The sequence below is a fragment of the Rosa chinensis genome, chromosome 1 (assembly GCF_002994745.2).
Source record: "Rosa chinensis cultivar Old Blush chromosome 1, RchiOBHm-V2, whole genome shotgun sequence".
NCBI lineage: Eukaryota > Viridiplantae > Streptophyta > Magnoliopsida > Rosales > Rosaceae > Rosa > Rosa chinensis.
In genome coordinates this window covers 67,801,472-67,826,294 of record NC_037088.1, presented here as the reverse complement: position 1 = coordinate 67,826,294, position 24,823 = coordinate 67,801,472, and the positions used below count along the sequence as shown (strand labels likewise).

Below are 24,823 nucleotides of genomic sequence, written 5' to 3'. Positions count from 1 at the left end.
GAAAATGGGAGCGTGCTACGAAGAACGATGAGTGTTGGATTGATCCATACCCTGTTAACAGTAGCCGGCACTAAGCAATGAAGTTCAGAAGTTGGTGTAAAACTAGTATCATACATTTTCAAAGTCCAAACATGCAAGTCTCTGAATGTTCTTGTTTTTGTACATTGTACACGTTGGAAATGTAAATCATATAGCTTAAAGATGAAAAGGAATAAGTACGAAATCAACTCCATTTGAATGTCCCCCAATTTTCTAATTTGTTCAGAACAGCTATGCTCACTTTCATGTAAGTTCTTACATGAATCGATGATGGAGCACCTTCACTCTTTTTTAAGAAGATAGTAGATGGTTCAACTTAACGAGTACATACCCTAGTAAGCAAGTCTTCAATATGAACTAAAGCTATGAAAAGAGTGCCAAATCAGACATAAACCAGTTTGGAACCCAGAAATTGGTATTCTACATATGTAACCCAGAAATTGGTTCCAGTTTGGAAGTTAGCAAGTACAAGGCTGCACATTTGCCCTCTCTTAAAGAAACAAAGCAGTAAGCTGCACATTTGCCCTCTCTTAAACAAAAACAACAGTAAGCTGCAGAATTGTCTTCTCCATTTCCTACAAAAACTATACAGAAGCTGCAGAATTGCCTTCTCCATTTCCTAGAAAAACTATACAGAAGCCTGCACTGCACAATTGCCTTCTCCATGAAGCCTGCACTGCACAATTCCCTTCTCCAATCTTTACAAAAACTGTACAGAAGCCTGCAACTCTTCTCTTACAAAAACAAAACAGAATGATGCAGAACCTGCTAAAAACAAACCAATTTCTTATAAATTACAGAGACAATATATGAAAGACCAATACATGACAGAACAATATATGAAGACAAACCTTTCATATCCAGAGGCCATGAAAAATTGCATTTCATTGGGTATCGTTGTTTAAATCAAACTCCTAGGATATATATAGTGAAACACATAATGGTTAGTGATAGTGAAATCTAATACCACAACTCTTAAGACCAACTAAATAAATATTGATATACCTGACTACAAGCAAGAAATCTAAGTGAAGATGCAGATATATCTTGTTCCAGAAATTGGTCTGCATTACTTGCTAGATCAGTAGCAATATTCTCTTCATCACATAGTGGATCAATAGTCACCTTGTATACATTATTCATTGCATCAGGAGTTACCTGAATTATAAAAATTCAAGAATGATATCTGTAAGTAAATTTAAACAAACTAATAAGAGATTAGTTTTATAGAAACAAGAATACCTCAATAGCTTTTTTACTAGATTGTTTCTGTCTTTTATTTTTTTCCATACTCATCTCCAATTGACTCTTGATTCGCCGTTTTCTTCCTCTAGAAGATTCCTTTTTCTTCAGTCCCTTTGCATTCACCACATTACCATTGAGTTGTTCAATAGGAGTAGATTGAGTTGTATGTTCATTCTCATCCCCATTAGCATTCATTTCAGACCGTAGCAAGTCTTCAATTTCTTTTGCTAATTTCTCTGCATGTATCATTGCTAATTTGTATGCCTTTTCATTTTCAGAAGCCCTGTTTGATATCCTAATGTAGGTGGAACATAAGGATCTGTACCAAGAGGCTTGCTGCAACTTAGGGTCTGGTTGAATTTCACGCCCATGCATGTCTTGAACACTTTCAGCTCTAGCTTTTTTGGTCCATCTTTTTAAGATATAATGCTCAGGAATTTCTTTGATTTGCATCACTTCTCTAAGGACCTTGATAATGTGCCTACATACAACCCCTTTCATCTCAAACAATCTGCAACTACAAGAGACTATATCATCACTATCTCTTTTCACTTGGCGTTCTCTAGAGTAACCATCTCTAATAACTGTATATATCTTTCCACCATCAATATCAACACAATTTGTTATAGAAGCTTCAAGGGATAATTCAAATTGATCCTGAAAATCTTCAAATATCAGCTTAGTGTAAACTCTTCTTGCTTCATATAGCATTTTCACATGCATTTTCAGAATAGGCAACCTGAAGCACATATCATATTCTGCTTCTAACTCCTTATACCTTTTATCAGCAACCATCCTCTCAAAGTGTATAAAAAACTCTGACAGATTATGGTCAGAGTCTAAATATTTTTTCAAGGCTGAGTTAAAACTTTCACTCAGTTGAGTGCTTCTTATTCCAGCTGACCATGCTCGCTTAACATACGGAAAGCCCCATTTTTCTCTTAAATCATATATGCTACTTAACCAAGTATTGTCACGAGCACCATATTTATCAAGCATAGCATCCCAAGCAGATATAAACTCATCTTCCTCCTCAATATTTTCCATGAACCTTGACAAAACACTTGTGATCCCACTTTCTTCTGTCAAAAAACTATGTCCATGCTTTATGGCATTTTGCATCATATGCCATTTGCAAAGCCTATGATATGAATCAGGCATAACATGTCGAAGAGCCTTTGCCATTGCAGCATCTTGATCTGTAAATATTGTCTTTGGAGCCTTTCCAGACATTGCCCTCAAAAATGTCTCAAACAACCATATAAATGAATCAGCTGTTTCATCATACATTAGAGCCACCCCAAATATAATAGTCTCGCGGTGATGATTGAATCCTACAAACACAGCAAGAGGTCGATTAGATTTGTTAACCTTGTATGTTGTATCAAAACTAACAACATCCCCAAATTGGCCATAATCAATGATCATTTTAGCATCTGCCCAAAATAAGTTTGTTATTTGCTCCTCACTATCTAATTGCATAGCATGGTAGAATGAAGGGTTTTCCAATGTTTGATCTGAAAAATATTTCATAATATATCCAGCTTCTCCATACTCCAAGCTTCTCTGTCTCCTTGATCGAAGGTAGTTTTTTACATCCTGTTTTGTATACCCAACAGCATCTCTTCCACCTGCTTGCTTACCCATCAATTCATATAAAGAAGTCACACCAATTCCAGAATCATGTGCTAAGTCTATGTCAATGCCTTGAGAGTCTTGTACTTTCCGTTGCGAAGGTAGCATGTGGGAACATTCTTTCCCCACAAGAGGATGATTGTGCTCTTCAACAAAATGGGTAACAAAGAACTTATTGTTCCTCCTATTCAATTTAATACAAAGTTGAGCACCGCAACCTGTTCTTGTCTCTGCTCTGGGTTTTCTGATCATGTAATCCCTCTTATCTTTGGATCGAAAACCTTCCTTACAGCAAACAAATAATCTTGAAGTGAGTTCTTTTGTTCTTTTATTCTTACCATGAGTCTCCCTTCTAATACTAAACCCCTTTTTTCCTCCATATCTATTGTAGAAGTCATAAGCTGCTTGTTCAGAATCAAACTCCATTCCTTTTCTAGGTTTCCAATCCAACTCCAAATCAGAATTCTCAATATCAATGTCTGTAGCACCCAATGAATTATCCATCTGCAACCACTTTCTTATATAGTAATTATAACAATCTACAATTGACACTTACTAAACTAAAAAAGGACAACCGATACAACAAACCCATGCAGCTATAGATCAATAATCAGACCCAAAAAAAAAAAGTACTGTAGATACAAAATTACATTGCCTTGATGCGTTCTTATGGTTTGATATCAATATTTATTTGCACTGAATCCTGCTTGGTCAATATCAAATACAAGATTCCTACACTCTAAGACACACAATATGAAGAGAGAACTTTGAAAAAAAAAAAAAAACCCAAAATAATGGAGTATTACGCTTACCTCTGGCAATGGAATGCAGGAGAAAGTGAGAAGACACAAAGCTAAAGTTTTGAACTTTTGATTAGATCTCCCTGCACATAGCCATTGAATTTAAAGACTGAAGACTCGTGTTTTTTTTGTTTCATAGCAGAAGCAACCAAGAACAAAAGGAAGAGAGCAGGGAAACGAAACCAAGAGCGCGGGCTGCGCGCGCGGCAACATAAAACTCAAAAAAAATTGGAGATAGAAAACCTAAATTTATTATGAGCCATCAGATGTTAAGTTGGCCACGTGTCATGATCTGAGAGAGAGCTCAGGTAGCTCAGGTCACTAAGTGGCTCAGGAGAGGATCCTCTCCCAATTACTTTGATAAGGAGCGAAGTAAATTCGTTGCCTCCTCGATCATAACACCCTTAATAGACCAAAAAAGAAACTGAAAAAACAAATTATATATGCATTTTGTCATTCCAACGTACATAGAATAACACTCCATTACCTAAACAGTAATAATCAACTAACCACCTTGGATCTCATATACAGCTCCTTAATTTCAAATCAATTCAACTCTCAGGCGCCGGTGATCATGAGTTGATGACTCTCCTGATCCTTCTGATTTCTGAAGATCGGCAATGATTTGCTTAAGCAACGACATTTCAGCGAGCCAGCTATCAATCCTCTGCCTCAACTTGTTGTACTTGTCCTCGCCGTGATGAACGTGAACCGACACATCACGAAGAAGAAGGCTTGGTCCAAAACTTGGCTGAGTACGCCTGGTGGCTCACACGATTCCCCGTCTTGCAGAAAACCGCGAATGCCTCGCAGTTGTTCTCAAACAAGTTGTAGTCCCCGAACCCAACTTTATTGTTAAACAAGTCATTGGCTCGTCTGATGGTCACTCCTGGCTGTTCAGCAGGATCAGTAGTGCATGTGCCTGGCCAGCTGAGGAGGTAGCGGCCTTTACCCACGGCGTATTGGAAGCGGCGGAGGGTGTGGCGTTTGAGGAAGCAGTCGACGCAGGAGTTGACGACTCCTCGAAGGGGGTTTTCGTCTATCCCGCAGTTTTTGCAGTACTGCTTGACTCGTTTCGATGTGTTTCCTTCTTGTGTTTTGTTATAGTGAATCACTCTATCTCCCCCAATGAAGATACCTAAGCGCATGCATGAATCAGTACATACACAGTGAAGAAATTAATTAAAACAATAAGGAGTTAGGGACTCGATCGCGATTATTATTGTACTAACCATGGTGAGAGTAGGAGTGCAATTTTCTGTAAGCATAGATGTGATCTCCAGGCTTGAGGCTCTCTCTATCGATCTTGTTTGTAATATACTCCATTTCTATCAGATTACTACTTTACTAGAGCTAGAGCTAGCTATATATATAAATTATGCAATTTATGGATCAAAGTCTCTTGAACCACGCGGTCGACGTGTTTTGGGGTTACATGACTTGGGAATTTTCTTGGTCATGCAGCGGTGTCATATATGGAAAAACAGCACAATTCATGAGCTTATCTTAGCAAATATTGATGGTAACTTACGTGTTTCTTTGCAAATTGGCCCGAATTATAAGCTAATAGTTCTTTCTTGATTGTATAGTGGCTTATAGTTATTAATTACCTAGAAGTTGCATTGAAGTTACATGCATATATGCATTGACTCATATATATATATATATATATATATATATGAGTTCATTTTTAATTAATGCAATTACAAATGATTATATACGTTTTATTTAAAATGTAAAATAAGAAAAATAAAGCACGGATTGCCTAGCTACTCCGACTAAGTTCATGTCCCAAAGACTCATGGACGATTGACCCAGCATGAATATTTCTTTTGGTAAAACCTTAACTTTGTATCAACATTCAACAAATATTTCTAAATCTCTTACATCTAAATGTATTGATCGAAAAATCAAAGAAAAAGGATTGATCGAAAAAGAGGAAAGGGAGCTAGCTAAGCCATGGTCTTTCCTCAATAATTATTTATACTCTTAATATTTTTATCTAATTACCTTTTTTTATGACAGAAAAAATACAACAAATTAAAAGACAAAATCTTTACAAATACCCCTCCCAGCTGATCCAACTGGAACGCTAGGGACACTTGTTTGAGCCCAAAAGTATATTTGGGCTGTGTCTAGAGAAAGAAAGCACCGCGGGCCGATATAGCGGCCCAAAAGGCCAAAACCAAGAGCCCTTGGCAAAACCTCGCGCGGGAGTCCAAGCGGAACCCCGCGAGAGCCCAGTTGAAGCCCATGAACCAACATGCCACCCCGAGTAATCATTAAGATTCCCCGCCCACTTAAAGCCTGGAGGAGTCAACGAGGATTTCCCGCGCGGAAAAGGAGGAGGTATGGTCACCATTGCATAAAAACAGGAATATAGCATCATGACTATATTAGTGCGTCATTATCGTGGAGCGCTCGCAGAGAAATGTTTAAATACTACCATATCCTAATGGTCCGCATCCAATGAGGAATCAGCTTCACTCCTATTTTTAATTATGTCCATATTATTTAACAATTATCTGTGATATGTACCAAGGCGACCAAGAATAGCCTATATTCGAGGCTAGATCGAAGAAGAAAGGACAACCAATCTATCAATTAATCTCTACAATTATCCAAGCCTCTCCGGATCAACCTATCTCTTACCGGTGACCACACTCCAGTCCTAGTCTCCCCAGGAGCCGACTGTTAGTGCCACCAAACCAACCTGTCAACGTACCTCGGTTCTAGTCTCCTTAGGAGCCGACTGTCAATACCGCGACACCAACAGTGGCAGAACCAGCCAAGCAAGGGTAACACCCTAGCAAACTAGCGAAGCTAAAGTCAGGCTTTAGCAAGATCTCTATCCTTCCCGGTGATTTCGCTCTGCTCGACTTACAACGTTGAGTATCTATTGTGTGTGTTGAATAAATTAAGCAAAAGTCCTTACTCAAGAGGCACAAAGAACCCCGCGACGAGGTTGCTGCTCTCCTCGTCTACAAGAGCTTGAATAGAAGTCAGGTCAAGGGACATCCCCCACGACTGCACCCTACGGTGCTAGCACGCCCTCGCATAAAAGAGACTGTTGACCAGCCGCAACAAAACTGGAGCCAAACAACACTGAAAGGGGCAAACAAAAGAACTAGACAGAAGGATTAGCAGAAGTATGAGCTACTGTAGTTAAGTGATATGCAACGAAATTGGCCTCCCGAAAAATATGGCGGAAAATGATCTACTGAAAATGAAGAATGAGAGCCTTGATGTCATTAATTAGAGTCCTAATGTGCCAAGGTATCTGACATCTGCCTTGAACACAGTCCATTAAGAGCTTGGAATCCCTTTCCACAACTAAATTGGGATGTTGATGCAAAAGAGCAGTGTGTAAACCATCTCGTAAAGCTGTTGCCTCCGCCACAAGTACAGAAGTATTCCCAAGCTGTCTATTAGCTGCAAACAGAGGATTACCATCCTTATTGAGAATTACAAAACTGATAGTGGCCATCCCATTTATGACAGAACCATCAAAGTTCAACTTTAACTTGATCTACATTAGGAGGCTGCCATTTGATATGAAAGAATTTTGAAACCTTTGGATGAGAGGTTCTATGGTTGGCTTTAAGATAGCTAGAGCTTAGCAGAAAAGCCTAAAAAAAACACAAGAAATAGGAGAAATATGAAGATGCTTAAAGATTAATTTATTCTTGCAGTTCCAAATCGCCGAAGCAGTGTAGAGAATTGAAGCCAGTGACGCGCTCAAAGCAAGCGCGTAATTTAACCCTGAAAATATCGTTAGTAGTATAAGTAAATAGGGATCGTTCTATCCGGGGATTGAGGGTACACTTGTAATTGTGAAACAAATAAAGAAAAGTATTATTTACAAAAATAAAATAAAGAATAGAAATATATACAATTGTATAAACAAATAAAGAATTAAAATAATAAAGTATTATTTACAAAAATAAAATAAAGAATAAATATATACAAGTAAACACAAAAAAGGGGGGGGATTAGGATTCTTAAAATTAAAATTAAAATAAAGAAAATGTAAAAACATATATACAAGGGTGGAACGCAAGGAACAAAGATCAAAATCAATTCCATGTAATCAAATTCGATTCAAACCCTATAATTGTTCTTCCAAGTCATGAGAGAGGAGTTGATCATGTGAAACATTCGAAAGCAAATGATTTCCCATATTTTACTTTTCAATGCTAATTAACCTAAGCGAAAGCACCTAGATTAATCCTATCAAACATGCAATCAAACCCTAGAAAGCTAGTCAATCATGTCATGTTTAACGCATTACACATAGAGAAAGGCTATCAACTCAAGTGTACAACTTAGTATGAATAAGTTCACCTAATTGCAATCCTCTTCAATTGAATTCGATTTTTGTCCAAAACCTTTACTACTTTGATTCAAGTTTACACAAAACGAAAAGTCGATTTCATGTTCTTAAACCTAGCACCAATTACATGCAAATCCTATAAGTGTCGACCCAAATAAGATAAACATATAAAAGTTTTCTATCAAGCAAATTCAATCAAACAAACTCACATAAGCAACTTAGAATCACAATTATGGAATTCGAAAACTTTATTTAAACATAGAAGTTGGGTTTAAACTTTACCCTAAACATTATTGTTAACTAGAAACAAGTTCATATGAATTCAAACAAGGAAAACAAAAGATCATTACAAGGAAAAAGAATGAATTACACCATGAGTGGAGATGGAGATGGAGAGCTAGATGGTTGGATCTTGAATCTTGGAAGCAAGCCTTCAAGGTGGATGATGGAGGATATGATCTTCACGGCTCCTTCTTCTTCTTCCTCTCCTTGCTTGAAAACGCAGAACTTTGCAACTAGAGAATGGAGAAGGAAAATGGAAAGGAAATGGAGAGACAAAGAAGATGAAATGGATGAAGGAAATTATGGGAAATGGTGACTAAGGAAAATGGAAAGGAAATGGAGAGACAAAGAAGATGAGATGGATGAAGGAATTGGTCTAGGAAAATGGAGAGGAAATGGTGAGACAAGAAGATGAAATGGATGAAGGAATTGGTGATTGAGAGTGAGAGGAGAAGGTGTTTAAATAGGAAAGAAAAAGAAGAGTGAAATGATGAGATGAAGAAAAATAATGAAAGTGGAGTATGAGAGTGGTTTGTAAAATATGTAAAAGATGAGGTAATGATGAAAGCAAAGCATGAAGGTGAAGAAATGTGGAAGTGATGATGATCTTTTAGAGTAGAAAAAATGTATCCAAGGAAAAAGAAATGCTTTCTTCATATGGGTGGGAAACATGAATATGTGGTGTTGAGCTGTTTTCAGGTCAGTTTCTGCCCCTTTATTCCTTTAATTATTTCTCCATCAAAACTTCATTATATGCCTTTGACTTCTTCATATGAAATGTTCCACTATGAGTGTAGATCATCCTGACAAATTTTCAGAGCTTCAATCCATGTGGTTGGGCCGGAAATACTGCTGGACCTCTTACAGGTCCAGTTTTCTGGTTTTGCTTCTGTAGAAAATTGGGCTGATTGTTTGAAGGCCTTCCACTCATATTTTTCTCTGGCACTCTTCATAAGAAATGATCCTTTGGGTGTCTAGAATGGATCTGGAAGGTTTCAGCTCATTTGAAGTTCATTTGGTCAGGTGGCCGCTCCTTCTTCCTTGCTTGGCTCTGATTCTCCTAGCCGGAGTAAAAAAATATTCAAGGTTGACTTTTTAGTGCATTTTCATTCTTCTCCATCATTTCTAGGTAATTATGGACGTAACACTTATTTCTTCTTCATCTACTCCAATGTACCTAAAAATAGAAATTAAGTTAAAAATCGATTCGTTAAGGAATAACTAAGCAAAATGTGAGGAATTAACATTTAAAATATCACATTAAAATGCGCCTATCAAATTCCCCCACACTTAGCTTTTGCTAGTCCCATAGCAAAACAAAACAAAAAAAAATCCAAAACAGAACAAAGACTTGACAAAAAGCAAGTAAATGACTATATTGCTCCTAACTGTTGTCTCAGAGACTCCAAACTCATGGCTTTCACGTTAAACACTTAATCAAAATCACAAAGATAATTCCATGGTTAATAAACCTGTGACATTCATATGACTAAGCAAGATATGGAGAACTTAAGTTATACAGTGAATGATAACATGTTTCGAACAAGTCCAATCCAAACTCACAGGGCATACTCTCGATTTTTCTCTCAGAAATGGCTATGCTTAAAAGCTTCACACTCAAGTATATGCAAGAGAACAAATTGTAAGGCAACAAACAGCTTGCATATTTCATCAATAAACACATTTTGTGAAGAATTTTTAAAGACCTCATGAAATGACTAAGTGCACAAATGGACCTAAACCATAAGCTCGACTGCGTAACTGACTCCACTAACCAAAGACTGCCCATCTCAAGGATCAAGTCAGCACTAAAAACAGGTTGTAATGGGGCTAAGCTAGGGTTTTCGAAATGAAGATTAAGGATACAAAAATCCTAAGGACCTAGCAGAGCATATATGGACCACCTTATGTCACCATTTTTATGGGCCAATTATCATTGTTTTGGGCCCAGTTTCACTCTAACAAACATGTGAATGGACAAAGGCTTAATTTTTCAACTTTGAGCCTTCTACAAATTTGCAAGTCCAAAACCACACTTCAACATTTTCCCAAGAGTTTTCTTTTCAATTTTTCTTCTCTTTTGCCGCTTTTCTTTCTTTTTTTTTCTTTTTTTTTCAAGGCAAAATTTTTTTTTTCTTGGATTTTTCCCACCCCATACTTGTCTTTCATCGTCACCCCTACATACTATGTCATGCTCTACTAAGTCCTTAAGACAAGGGTAGAGATATCCTGTACTAAGCTCATGGTAGGGTAGTGAGGGTGATGAAACAAAGGTTTTCAACGTAGGCTCAAAGGGGTTCATTCTAAGGAGTCCCACGACGGGCACAATTGGGGACACATGCTTGTTTGGCTTTGGTGGTTACCCTAATGCCTTCTATCCTATCCAGGATCAGTGCATATTATGGCATACAAGTTTTGACAGTCACAACAGTCGAGTTCTAGTATTCTCTAGTCCATTAAAATCTATGGCACATGATCATTGGATTTCCAAAGAATGATGAGGTTTTGCAAATACAGCCACAAAATTCTAGAATTATCAATAAGCACTCGAAAAGAAAGTATTTTAGCACAAAAACTCACTTGGGTCAAATGAATCAGACTTAATCATAGCATGCTTAATGAACCAAGTTACAATCCTATCTCAAATCTTCATACAAGCATCACAATGTCGATTAACCACAGAATTCAATTAAGTCCTATTTTGATTGTGAAAACCTTCAGCCATGAATTCGGAGACATGTTCATCCTAGACGTTAGGAGCATCCTAAGACTCAAACACACAAACAAAAACACTCTAAAACCAACAATTTTTTTTTTTTTTTTTTTTTTTTTACAATTTAATTTAATTTCAACACTTAGGTACCGGAACAGGGAGTCTCGATGTGCAATGGGACTGAAACAGCTACCCTTTTTCAAGACTATGTTTAATCCAATATACCTTAGTGTATCACAACATCAATTAAAAACACAATCCAACATCAACTATTTTTGTTTTTTTTTTTTTTTTTTTTTATATATACTAACTACTAAAAACACAATAAATCAATAATACGTCCCCCATACTTAATTCATGCATTGTCCTCAATGTATAACAAATATAAAGCATGCAAAGCATAAATCAAGCATAGAAGAGAAAGTTAACACAACGAAACCTAAAACAACTTAAAATTCATGAAAATAAAATAGAAGGAAGAGTTCAAGAAAGCAAATCTGCGTTTGATGGCTCCTCCACAGATACGGTTGAAATGGGTTGCCTCCCATGCAGCGCTTAATGTTTAAAGTCTTTCAGCCTAGACTTGTACCTCCATTTACTCCTTTGGAGGAGCGGTATGCGGGCGAGTGGCAGCCCTCTTGCTGGTTTCAGCCTTCGGAGGCGGGTCCTCATGTTGTGATGCAGTAGCGTCCTTGCGAGGAAACCCAGGAGGATAACTCTGCAAGTTATTGACTTCCTGAGCAAGCTTGTTTATTGCAGTGTGACAGCGGATCAAAGAGCAGTTCATCTCAGAGATGTAATCGATCATGCAATTGACTCTCCAATCTGTCACCATAATACCATCGCGGAGAGAGGAACGCAAATCATCAATCAAATCCGACAAGCTTTCCAGGGTGGCCATAGGCCGAGGAGCACGAGCAGCTGGTGAGGAAGAAGACTCTCCGGGATGCAGTCTGGGAGAGCGACGAGGCAGAGGAGGGGGACTGCGGGTACGCTCACGGATAGGACGATGGTCCCATGGACGAGTAAGCCCAGCTCTAGTGGCCGCTTGACGACCTTCTTCTTCCAAAGAAAGAACACGGCGTTGATTGACGCCCCTGCGAGGGGTAACCTTGGTTCGAGCCATGAGGAAGTAGAAGGAATTTGAAACTGCACGCTTAGACAAACCTTAGTAAAATCTGGAGGAGACAAAAAAGGATGTATATGTAAAGCACAAAATAGGGTAGAAATCTCAACAGGCACACGGTTTTAACAAAGCTTCTCCGGGAAGGAGAAGAGTTATGACAGTTCACGGCCCAAGAAACTCCCCCACGTGTAAATATTCCTTTCTTTTCCTGGATTTATGGCATGCTTTCGGCTATAGCTTGTCTGTCACGGATCCTCGAGATTAGTTTGATTCCCCCACGCGTCCTTTCTTTTCCTTAATTTACGGCAATCATACCTGCTTTCGGCTGTAGCTTATCTGTCACAGCTCCACGAGATCAGTTTGGTTCCCCCACGTGTCCTTCACGCGCCAACAGCTTTTCCGTGTTTGCGGGTGACTTTAATCCAACGCGTAGATTTAATCTCAGAGGTCGTCCATCCAACAGTGGAGATCTGCTCACTCGTTCTATTCATAGGTGCATTCTGAGCGACTGTTCACTCCAAAAGAAAATTCTTCCGAGTTCCAGCATTTCTCTCTCAACCCTTCAGCCTTTCTTTCGAAACTCAAATCCTTTCTTCATCAACATGGAACCACGAACTCTGCAACTAATGGAGTTACAAACCCAGCAACAAATCGAGGATGGAGGAAACAACCAAGCAGCCGGGACTAATAACCGGTGGGCTCCCACACCGCCTCAACTAAGAATCCTCAAGGGCCTTTACTATGATAAGGGTTTTAAGTACCCAACTCCAGAGCAGATTCAAGAGATCTGCCTCCATCTGAAACAGTATGGGCAGATCGAGGACAAAAACGTCTTCTTTTGGTTCCAGAACCTCAAGGCTCGTGAGAGGCAGAAGTTGAAGGAATTTCGGAACGTTCCGGTTGGTGGATCTCTCGATCTCAATTTTGGATCCACTAGTTCTACTGATGATGGTAGATCCATTGATCTAAACTTTGGGTCACGTGTCGGCTATGGTGTTGACCCATATTCCTCCTCACCCTTCAACACTAATACCAGTACTACCTCCTTTGGCACAACAGGAGGACAATCTTTCATGGAACAACGAGGAGGAGATCACCAGGAGATTGAAACCCTTCCACTATTCCCCATGCATGGTGAGGACATCTTTGGCAACATGAAGACTACTTCCGAGGGAGGTAGCGGCTATGGCGGTGACTCTCGCATTTCCCTTGAGCTCAGCCTCAACTCCTACGGAGATGCAGACATGGCTTAGTATAGTGTATGATTTTTTTTTTTTTTTTTTTTTTTTGTAAATAGCTGAATTTAATAAGACTGAATGAATGCAGTTTTTTTTTTTTTAATTTTTTAATTTTTTAATTTTTTTTTTAAAATATAGGACTCAAAAATAAAAGACAAAAAATATATATAGGAATCAAAATGAAAGACAAAAATATAAATCCCTTCCCCCACACTTAAATATTGCATTATCCTCAATGTAATCAATTAAAAGCATGCAATGAAATAAGTAAGCATAGATAGAAGACATTTACGAAAACAAATCCTAAAATAAAAACAATAGAGAAAAAATGAAAAATAAAAAGAAATAGGGAAAGAGAAAGCAAATCTGATTAAATTCTGAATTGGGTTGCCTCCCAAGTAGCGCTTGTATTTTACGTCTTGCAGCCAGACGGTACCTACGTTAAATAAAGTTAGTAACTATAATTAACAAAGAAATACAAAATAAAAACAAGTATAACTATTAATTACAAACTACAAGTATAATTAACAAGTATATTGTACAAAAGACACAAGTTAAGTACTCAAGTGAGTATAAAACGTGAAAAGTATTTTTACAAGTTTAAAGTGTGAAACAACAAAATAATTTACACGTATAGAGTATTCACAAATATTTATTTTGTTATAAACATTATTGATATCGAATCAAATTCCAAGCGGTAAATCAAGTGAACGTGCGGCCCAAGTATAGTCGCCTAGACACAAACTCCCTTTCAAATCGTTTGGGCAACCTTACTGAAATGGCCAGGTGGGGGAGGACGAACACGAGAGGAAAAATCCATTTTGGCATGAGCTACTCCCACATAGTGGTTTAGGCCCATTTGCAAGCACTTCTGGATTCAAAAACCCGTCATGAACGTTGTCCCATTCCTAGACACCATTCCACATAGGCTATACTTACTAAGATGAAAAAGTTCATAAGTGTGAAGACAGTTCAACAAGTGTTAATAAAGGCCGCCCTCAACCTTAAGGGACCTGAGCTAGGTACCAATAAGGGGTTTAGGCCAATATTAATAAAAGAGACTTCACCTATTCCTCTCAATTTACAACCTACAATTAAAATTCATGTTCAATAATATAAATAATATTCTAGTTAATTTAAACTAAGTTTCAAACAATTTTTAAACAACAAATATATACAATAAATGACACAATTTAGCAAGTGATTTTTCAATCCCCGGCAACGGCGCCAAAAATTGACGCGCTCAAAGCAAGCGCGTAATTTAACCCTGAAAATATCGTTAGTAGTATAAGTAAATAGGGATCGTTCTATCCGGGGATTGAGGGTACACTTGTAATTGTGAAACAAATAAAGAAAAGTATTATTTACAAAAATAAAATAAAGAATAGAAATATATACAATTGTATAAACAAATAAAGAATTAAAATAATAAAGTATTATTTACAAAAATAAAATAAAGAATAAATATATACAAGTAAACACAAAAAAGGGGGGGGATTAGGATTCTTAAAATTAAAATTAAAATAAAGAAAATGTAAAAACATATATACAAGGGTGGAACGCAAGGAACAAAGATCAAAATCAATTCCATGTAATCAAATTCGATTCAAACCCTATAATTGTTCTTCCAAGTCATGAGAGAGGAGTTGATCATGTGAAACATTCGAAAGCAAATGATTTCCCATATTTTACTTTTCAATGCTAATTAACCTAAGCGAAAGCACCTAGATTAATCCTATCAAACATGCAATCAAACCCTAGAAAGCTAGTCAATCATGTCATGTTTAACGCATTACACATAGAGAAAGGCTATCAACTCAAGTGTACAACTTAGTATGAATAAGTTCACCTAATTGCAATCCTCTTCAATTGAATTCGATTTTTGTCCAAAACCTTTACTACTTTGATTCAAGTTTACACAAAACGAAAAGTCGATTTCATGTTCTTAAACCTAGCACCAATTACATGCAAATCCTATAAGTGTCGACCCAAATAAGATAAACATATAAAAGTTTTCTATCAAGCAAATTCAATCGAACAAACTCACATAAGCAACTTAGAATCACAATTATGGAATTCGAAAACTTTATTTAAACATAGAAGTTGGGTTTAAACTTTACCCTAAACATTATTGTTAACTAGAAACAAGTTCATATGAATTCAAACAAGGAAAACAAAAGATCATTACAAGGAAAAAGAATGAATTACACCATGAGTGGAGATGGAGATGGAGAGCTAGATGGTTGGATCTTGAATCTTGGAAGCAAGCCTTCAAGGTGGATGATGGAGGATATGATCTTCACGGCTCCTTCTTCTTCTTCCTCTCCTTGCTTGAAAACGCAGAACTTTGCAACTAGAGAATGGAGAAGGAAAATGGAAAGGAAATGGAGAGACAAAGAAGATGAAATGGATGAAGGAAATTATGGGAAATGGTGACTAAGGAAAATGGAAAGGAAATGGAGAGACAAAGAAGATGAGATGGATGAAGGAATTGGTCTAGGAAAATGGAGAGGAAATGGTGAGACAAGAAGATGAAATGGATGAAGGAATTGGTGATTGAGAGTGAGAGGAGAAGGTGTTTAAATAGGAAAGAAAAAGAAGAGTGAAATGATGAGATGAAGAAAAATAATGAAAGTGGAGTATGAGAGTGGTTTGTAAAATATGTAAAAGATGAGGTAATGATGAAAGCAAAGCATGAAGGTGAAGAAATGTGGAAGTGATGATGATCTTTTAGAGTAGAAAAAATGTATCCAAGGAAAAAGAAATGCTTTCTTCATATGGGTGGGAAACATGAATATGTGGTGTTGAGCTGTTTTCAGGTCAGTTTCTGCCCCTTTATTCCTTTAATTATTTCTCCATCAAAACTTCAGAATGAGCCTTCGACTTCTTCATAAAAAATGTTCCACTATGAGTGTAGATCATCCTGACAAATTTTCAGAGCTTTATTCCATGTGGTTGGGCCGGAAATGCTGCTGGACCTCTTACAGGTCCAGTTTTCCGGTTTTACTTCTGTAGAAAATTGGGCTGATTGTTTGAAGGCCTTCCACTCATATTTTTCTCTGGAACTCTTCATAAGAAATGATCATTTGGGTGTCTAGAATGGATCTGGAGAGTTTCAGCTCATTTCAAGTTCATTTGGTCAAGTGGCCACTCCTTCTTCCTTGCTTGGCTCTGATTCTCCTAGCCGGAGTAAGAAAATATTCAAGATTGACTTTTTAGTGCATTTTCATTCTTCTCCATCATTTCTAGGTAATTATGGACGTAACACTCATTTCTTCTTCATCTACTCCAATGTACCTAAAAATAGAAATTAAGTTAAAAATCGATTCGTTAAGGAATAACTAAGCAAAATGTGAGGAATTAATATTTAAAATATCACATTAAAATGCGCCTATCAGCCAGCGCCTCATCAGAAGAAGAATTCTTACTCATATGCTCAATCAACCAAGATAAAGGATTAGGAGATGGAGCTGAATACCAAACTTGAACGGTAAAAGGACAATGCATAAAAAAATGATCAATGGATTCTATTGTGTTTAGACAAAATGGACAATGTGGGAAAATATTATGATTATAAGAAGAAAGCTTATCTCTAGTTTTTAAAGCATTTCGAAGTAAGGTCCAAGCAAAAATTTTACCTTTTAGGAGAAATGTTTAACTTTAACATAAATGTTAAAACTGAAAATTACCCAGTAGAGTTGTAGTAGACTCTAACATAAATGGTAGAAGAAAAGTCGGATAAAATTGGAAATTTTAAAATCTCAATGCAAACCGTGGGTTTACACATGAATCGAAGCCCGACCCAACTTTCCACAAAGCCAAGCCCAAATATCCCAGCCCAACAAGAAATAAAACCCTGATATTATAAAAGCAGGAAACCCTACAAGCAAACTCTCAGTGCTTCAGCCGCGACAGAGCAAAAAACTTGGTTCATCATCTTCATCCTTCTCTGCAGCTCCTTCAGGTATTCCACTTTCTCTCTCTTCTTCTTCGTTCCGTACAAAATCACCGATTTTCCATTGTCTCACTGCAATTCTTCTTTTCGTTCACCAAAAACTGAAATGAATGCCGTAGCTGAACTCTAGAGCTGAAATCACGTTGTTACTTCTATGTGTTTTTCTTTGTTCGTAATCGGAGATTTCTGATATTTGAGCTGGTTATAGCTTAGATCTAGAAGATTTTGATCTAATAAGGCGTGGCTATTTTTTAGTTGTTGTTAAATTTTGATTCGGTTACTCAGTATTTGATAATTGCTAGAGGAACTTGTGAAATTGCTTATCGATATTGTTGAGTTTTTGAGATAATTTCTGTGATTGCTGAGGATGATTCAATCCAGTTGTTTGAGGTGTAGTGGAGCCGAGACCCTGTAAAGGGAGAACCCCTCGGCAAAGCTGCATTTCACGTGATATCAATGGATTTAACTGAGGTGTTCGGCACCGTAATAAAATCACTGTGTTGTTTAAATCGTGTAATTTTCAAATGGATTACTACGGAGAATGTGTGTAGAGGTCAACTTGTATGGAGTATTTTTCTATTTGAAACGAACTCTCAATTCTACAAGTGAATTATACTCATTCCGTTACTTTATAGATAAGCCATGGTGAAGCACAATAATGTTATCCCTGGGGAGCACTTCAGGAAGCACTGGCAGAACTATGTCAAGACCTGGTTTAACCAACCAGCAAGGAAGACCAGGAGGAGAAATGGTGAGTAACGGGCTTTGTTATATTGCTTGTTCCTGTATATAGATGCATCTATTATTTGGCTGAATTTAATATGTTACTTATTGTCATATTACCAGCTCGCCAGGCAAAGGCTGTGAAAATCTTTCCCAGGCCTACTGCTGGACCTCTCCGTCCAGTTGTTCGTGGACAGACATTGAAGTATAACATGAAGGTCAGGGCTGGTCGTGGCTTCACTCTGGAAGAGCTGAAGGTTAGTTTCTATATTCTTTTGGCAATTTTGTAAGCATACATGTAGCTATTTTGGTTATCTTTGACCTAATGTTGTGTAACCTTCTTCTTAGGTTTGCCTATCTCATGCTAGTGAAGTTCTAATTTTATTTTGTTTCATAGCATTTTCACTGAACCGAATGAAAAGGTGCTTGTGTTATGTGTTGTGCTCTTGTCATTCTGGAGATTGTATGTTGTAGAACTTGTATTTAGGAGTTTTGATAAAAAGCTGCCAGGAATTTATATTCTTCCTGTTTCTTTCAATTTACTCTGGAAGAGGATGAGTCGGATTTTTTCTTTATTTGTGAAACATTTCCAGTTTAATTGTTGGCACAACTGCATAAAAGCTGCTCTCACAGACTCAATAATAAGTTTCTATCTTCTGGTGGTTTATATTATCTTCTGTGATAGTTGACAAATTATTCATATATCAGGCTGCTGGAATTCCAAGGAAACTTGCACCAACCATCGGTATCTCGGTTGATCATCGCAGGAAGAACCGTTCTCTTGAGGGGTTTCAAACTAATGTGCTTCGCTTGAAGACATACAAGCAGAAGTTGGTTGTCTTTCCAAGGCGCGCTGGCAAGTTCAAGGTAATCTTACATGGTTGAAGTGGATTACTTCAATAATGATTGTTTGTGAAGTGTGCATAATATCTTAACTATATTTATACACTTTGTTTCAGGCTGGTGATTCTGCAGCAGAGGAGCTAGCAAATGCAACCCAGCTCCAAGGTCCTCTCTTGGCAATTCAACAGGAGAAACCAGTCACTGAGCTTGTGAAGGTCACTGCAGATATGAAGAAAGTCAATGCATATGACAAGCTCCGTATTGAGCGGGTCAATGTCCGTCATGTTGGGGCCAGGGCAAAGAAGGCTGCTGAGGCTGAGAAGGAAGAAAAGAAGTAGAATGCTTGTTCTCCATGTGTTACAATGTTTTGCAAGGATTTCTTACGTCTTGCCAGATTTTGCAAATTAGCTTTTACCTATTTTCTGGGAAATATTCTGGATTGATAATATTAGGTTTTGTAATCTCAGTTCAGTATGCGGAGGTTAAAAATTTAATGGTTTTTTGTTATATTGCTGAAGTCTTGTTGGTAATGAACTGCTCTCATGTTTATTATCACCCTAATATGATGAGTGATTGGGCATTAGTTTTGCTTTGATTAAAATTCCGCGAAATTGGATTCCCAAAAGCATTTCTTTTGACCCAGATGAAAGGATTGCATAAACCCAGTAAAGGAAGCTCTGAATAAGCAATCAGGGGGATTGACTGCTAATTGGAATATAGATATTATTCCAAACTGTCATGGTTGCAAGTTGTGTCAACTGACAAGCCCTGAGAACAAAATGCAAAAGCTGAAAGAGATCCAAAGCAGAGAAGTTTTGTGGCTACAAAATGTCCTGACAAAAACTAGCACATCAGCGATCACTAACGTTATCGGTCAAATGCTCCAGTCCTAAATCTTGAATCCATGAACTGTATACACAAAGTCATAGCCTACATTTACTTCTTTAACCAGATAGCCTACATTAGTAATATTACTGTCAAGTCTCGGTTAAATGCAGTAACCTCCTCATGGAATGGAAAGCTCTCTGCGATACTTCACTGCATGAGTGCCTGACAAAAATCTCTGTTAGCTTTCACAGACATGCAACCTAACCGCTCCAGAGAAAGAAACATTCTGAATTGCATCAATAAAGAAAGGTATTTAGAGTTTATACCTGAGAAGCCATAACCCAAGTTCGATCTATCCAAACTTGACGTGGCCTTAAATCAGAGTGGTCAAACACCATTTTATCATTAGTACCCTCGAAGTAAACTTTGTACCTTCCCCCAAGCAGCACCTTACATATCTTACCTTCCCACCATCCATCATTCCAGTAAGCTTCAACCTCTTCATTCATACTGTAACAATCAACCATAACAGTTTCAGGTGGACAAGGCCTTATGTGTTGTGCATCAATCTCTTCTGTTAAGAACTCTTTACCATCATCCGTTTTCAAGCTCTTATACTGAATGAGAAATCTGTCCTTCCCCACTACTTGGACAACGCTTGCCGCAAACCAGGAGCCTTGAAATCCATCTTCATCATTGGAAACCTCAACTTCTGTCCCTTCTCCAATTTCTTCCTTCATCTGTGCCTTTTCGTCCTTGGTATTTGACACATCCTGCATTTGAAATTTTGAAGAGTTTCCATTTATGCCAACACAAGAGAGGAAATTCACAAAATATGAGATCAATATTTTAAGATGTACATACTCATATCACCAAAAATGTGCATGCTTCACTCTTAAACCAAATATCAGAAACTGACTTCCTCTTTTCACCCAATTTAAACAGAAGTTGAAAAGTTATGATATACAGTTATAGACAGAAGGTAATAAAACAAAGCAAACAGAACCTATCAAGTTAAGAAAGAAGAACACCCGTTTTCTTAATTTGTGAGAGCATAACCTATCAAGGGAAAATGCACTACAGACAAAGCTCATAAACACCCCAAATCAAGCAAATCCAATCTTCTCTATATTTAGGAAGAACCACACCCTATTCTCCTTTCAAAGTTAACAGTTAAGCAGCAAAATGGGCATTCGACACTAAACGCTGTCTGTTTCTCAACCACCTCTCACTCTTTGTTCTTATTCCCAACCACCATTCTCCCTCTCAAACATTAAACAAAATAAAGCTTTTTCTAATAAACACACACACCCTACTAAACAAATGGACCTAGCATTAGAAATCAACTCACAACAATAATCAATTCCCTCATTATCTTCATCCTTCCCACAAAACCCACCATAAAGTTTCAACCTTTAAACCCAAAATCACATCCCTAAAAATCAATTCACCCACAGTAAAATCAATCAATCAAACCATCAAAAAGCCCCAAAATTTACTCCACTTACCCCCTCTTCTTCTCTCAAAGGAGGAACCCAAGCCCCTCTGACCCACTCCCTATGAAGCCTCAGCTCATCTGCCTCAAACTCAACTCTCTGCTTCACAAACCGGAAAAACACCTCGAAACGCGCGCCGCCCAGCTCCTCAGTGATCACTCCCTCCCACCACCCGCCGGCCATGAAAGCGTCGACGGCGTCGTTTCGCTTGAAGGCGTAGCCCTCTTCCCGCGGCTGCGGCGGCCTGAGGAGCGCCACGTGGAACTCGTCCCGCAGCGACCTTTTTCCGGTGACATTGCGGTAGAGCTTGGTCTTGAATCGGTCGTATTCGACGGTGAATTTGGCGCGATCGGCGGATGCGGCGACGATTTTGGCCGGGAAAAGCGAGCCGCGCATGGAGTGGACTGGGCTCGTGACCTCCACGTAGGTTCCTATCTGGAATTCGGATGAGTCATCAGCAGCCATGACTAGTGTGAATGTGAGAGAGAGAGAGAGACAGAGAGAAAGGAGGGTTTAGGGTTCTTCAGAGGGTTTCGAAACGCGAAACGCCGAGAAATAACGGGGGGTTGGCGGGAGACGCGAAACGAAGGGGGAAGAGGTTAATTTTTTTTTTGGGTGGACGAAAATAGCCTCGCATTTACGTGCTCTGCCATTTTTTTGGTGGGTCGACGCAGTAAAGATAAATTGATTAAGAACGCATAGGTATGAGTTATGAGTTTAACTTTTTACCATACCAGTGGTAACTCGGTGTTGTTCTCCTGGTCGGACCAGGAAAACCTTGATCTGAATTGGCTACTTCCAATGGAAATCTGCACGTGATAGTGGTTTAACACCTTGTCAAATCCACACTTATGGACTTCTGGTTCAAGTGTTCAACGGAAAAACAATTTGTTGGAATTGGACTCTTATAATATATATATATATATATATATATATATATAGCAAGTCTAGCTAGGCTTTTAGGACAACTCCAACCATAAAGTCTCATTTAGGGCTGCTATCCTCATTTTAGCACATTTTTCTTACACTATTTATATAGCACTAAATTCTCATCTCCAAGACTCCAACCATGAGATGTTGGGGTGCTATTTTCACTATTAAAATATAATATAAATATAATGCTTATGAATATTATATGTAAAAATATGTTAATCTAAACTATTATTAAAAGAAAAGGCTTTGTTAGCCAAAACTGAAATTTTTGACAAATTTAACCCTGAAATATTAAAAAACTTTGAGAATAAATTAAATCACAAGGATTACATAGGACAATTATAAAATATATTTTTATTCAGAAAATTAAAAAGAAATGATTCCACAACCCCACTTTTCTGTCCCACTATTTTCTTTCTGCGATAACTACCCACTGAATCTATTTCTTCTAGAGATAACTTTTTTTTTTTTACAATTAAATTTTTCTTACACATGTAAAACATCTGATTACAGTCTAGTATAATATAACCAATTGTGCAAGGTGCACGACACTGTTCATACTCCTAGTCACTATATATGTAATAGCCCAGAAAAAAAAAATTTATTTGCTTGGAGATGTTGCAGGCGATGCGCATGTATGTAGCTTTTCCTTTTTTTCCCCTTTACTTTGGCTCTTCCCCTCTTCCCTTTTGGCTTAATGAAGTATTTTGTAGATCAATATAACTTTCATCAAATGATTCAACTTCTGGGCACCATTCAACATTCGCCCTTCTCATTCTCTGAGATATTTTTTACTATTTACAAATGCCAAGTATACTCGCCAATTACAGCTCCCAAAAGTGGGTTTCTATCCTTGATATGAATGTCCAATGGCTTACTTTCAATCATGTAAGTCCCCATTTTCGGATCCTAGCTACATCCCTAAACCATACTGTTTTCTTTAGCATCTTTTATTTTATTTTATTTTATTTTTTATGGTCAAAGTTCTTTAGTATCTTCAGAAGAGTAAAATATATGTGCTATTTGAGATGCATCTCATTGAAAAAAGCCATAATGTAGCAGCATCATTTTGTTCATGGGCGTGTATATTGCATCTCAATTATTTGTCTATCCTCAACCACTCAATTATGTGAATAACTTGAATTTCTTCTGCAATTTTTTTAAGAGGATATATAATTATATAGCTTCATTCGAGTGGTAGAGAGAATAAGACGCACATAATTGACTAATTGAGAAAGGCGGGCGATCAAAGAACAACAGAGTTGAAAAGTCTTGTTGGGGTGAATTGCTTCAGTAGACCGACTTCATATAGACTATACTGGTAAGAACGTTGATCTCATCCATCTGAAATATAGCACAAAATTTGGTGTAGTTGTTTTCCTCTCGACGTCCAAGACCATATTGTTAAACAGCGACAAGCGTGGCCCGTGGCTTACCATTGTACCGATACTGTCCTAACTTAACCACCCGATAGGTGTTGGGTTTTAATCACAAAAGGCCTCGGTACAATTGGGTGAGATCCACCCACTTATAAGTTATATTTTATTTATCACTTTTCCAATGTGTGATCTTTCCTCTCCAACACGCCCCCTCACGTGCAACCTAGCTCTAGGTATGCACGTGGAATTAATTGACAAACCTTTATCACTTTTCCAATGTGTGATCTTTCCTCTCCAACACGCCCCCTCACGTGCAACCTAGCTCTAGGTATGCACGTGGAATTAATTGACAAACCCGATTCCACATTGGAAATCGGGTCACAAGTCCCACATTAAAGACTTGACCAATCACACAACAATCCAAAGGCCCACATCGGACACTTGGCAATAATCCAATCGGAAAGATGCCGAGCTTCGGTTGATGCAGGGCTTTCTGAAAGATGCCGATCTAAGACAACGGAATGAGGAAACAGTGCGCATTTGGGTGGCCGAGATTAGGGATGCTGCTTATGATTTGGAGGATGTTATTGAACTTTTCGCATTGAAGGTGGCTTGCAAGAGGAAAGGAGGCTTCAAGTATGTTATGAAAAGGCTTTCTTGCATCCTCAGCGAAGGAGTGGATCTCCACAAGATTGGTTCAGAAATTGAGAGCATTATAACCAAAGTTATTAACTTGAGGTTGAGCATGCAGACTTACAATATAAGGGAGACTGGAGATGGGAATTCCTTGCAACTGTATGAGACGCAACAACAGCTCAGGCGAACTTATTCTCATGTTATTGGACGTGATGTTGTTGGGCTACAAGATGATGTAAAAGAGTTGATTGTGCATTTGGTGAATGATGAAAACTGTCATCGAGTTGTTTCTATATGGGGGATGGGTACGTGGATTGGCGAAGACCACTCTTGCACAACAAGTCTATCATCACAAACAAGTCCGAAGTCATTTTGGTTGTTCTGCTTGGATGTGTATTTCTCAACTGTGTAAGGGAAGAGAAGTTTGGGAAGGAATTCTCGTTAAACTCATTTCAGCTACCAAGGAGCAAAGAGAGGAAATTGCAAAAATGAAAGATGATGAAATAGCCAAAAAGCTTTATTTCAAAAAGAAGGTAGATGTTTGGTGGTCCTTGACGACATATATGGAGCATCCAGACATGGGAGACTTTGAAAGCTGCATTTCCATTAAATCAGGAAA

The 24,823-nt window shown here is 38.0% G+C and overlaps 5 protein-coding genes and 1 non-coding gene across 7 annotated transcripts; 3 read left to right on the top strand and 3 right to left on the bottom strand.

Moving 5' to 3' along the window:
- Positions 1-623: 623 nt before the first annotated feature.
- LOC112172829 (protein FAR1-RELATED SEQUENCE 5-like) lies at positions 624-3,836 on the bottom strand. The gene is made up of 4 exons (XM_024310324.2): positions 3,732-3,836; positions 1,282-3,423; positions 1,045-1,197; positions 624-773 (listed from the first exon to the last, which is right to left on the bottom strand). The coding sequence occupies exons 2-4, from the start codon at positions 3,421-3,423 to the stop codon at positions 624-626; spliced, it is 2,445 nt and encodes an 814-aa protein (XP_024166092.1). The 5' UTR covers positions 3,732-3,836.
- Positions 3,837-4,156: 320 nt separating this feature from the next.
- Positions 4,157-5,055, bottom strand: LOC112185217 (protein LEAD-SENSITIVE 1). Its single transcript, XM_024323423.2, has 2 exons — positions 4,952-5,055; positions 4,157-4,857 (listed from the first exon to the last, which is right to left on the bottom strand). Exons 1-2 carry the CDS (start codon positions 5,043-5,045, stop codon positions 4,439-4,441), a joined length of 513 nt encoding a protein of 170 aa, XP_024179191.1. The 5' UTR covers positions 5,046-5,055; the 3' UTR covers positions 4,157-4,438.
- Positions 5,056-17,262: 12,207 nt separating this feature from the next.
- LOC112185194 (60S ribosomal protein L13-2) lies at positions 17,263-19,462 on the top strand. The gene is made up of 5 exons (XM_024323403.2): positions 17,263-17,375; positions 18,002-18,117; positions 18,213-18,346; positions 18,798-18,956; positions 19,049-19,462. Exons 2-5 carry the CDS (start codon positions 18,009-18,011, stop codon positions 19,268-19,270), a joined length of 624 nt encoding a protein of 207 aa, XP_024179171.1. The 5' UTR covers positions 17,263-17,375; positions 18,002-18,008; the 3' UTR covers positions 19,271-19,462.
- On the top strand, positions 17,727-17,839 carry LOC112183181. The gene has a single exon (XR_002929772.1). It is a non-coding gene; the product is annotated as a small nucleolar RNA Z278 (small nucleolar RNA).
- A 168-nt stretch (positions 19,463-19,630) lies between the features above and the next one.
- LOC112185182 (protein AGENET DOMAIN (AGD)-CONTAINING P1) lies at positions 19,631-22,018 on the bottom strand. Of its 2 annotated transcripts, none has more exons than XM_024323392.2 (3): positions 21,269-22,011; positions 20,087-20,533; positions 19,631-19,982 (listed from the first exon to the last, which is right to left on the bottom strand). In XM_024323392.2, exons 1-3 carry the CDS (start codon positions 21,719-21,721, stop codon positions 19,968-19,970), a joined length of 915 nt encoding a protein of 304 aa, XP_024179160.1. In that variant the 5' UTR covers positions 21,722-22,011; the 3' UTR covers positions 19,631-19,967. The 2 variants fall into 2 exon arrangements, with proteins under 2 accessions (XP_024179160.1, XP_024179162.1); XM_024323394.2 differs by lacking the exon at positions 19,631-19,982 and having other exon boundaries at positions 20,129-20,270; positions 20,353-20,533; positions 21,269-22,018.
- A 2,031-nt stretch (positions 22,019-24,049) lies between these two features.
- Positions 24,050-24,616, top strand: LOC121049988 (putative disease resistance protein At1g50180). The gene has a single exon (XM_040508500.1). The coding sequence runs from the start codon at positions 24,050-24,052 to the stop codon at positions 24,614-24,616; it is 567 nt and encodes a 188-aa protein (XP_040364434.1).
- The last annotated feature ends 207 nt before the right edge of the window (positions 24,617-24,823 follow it).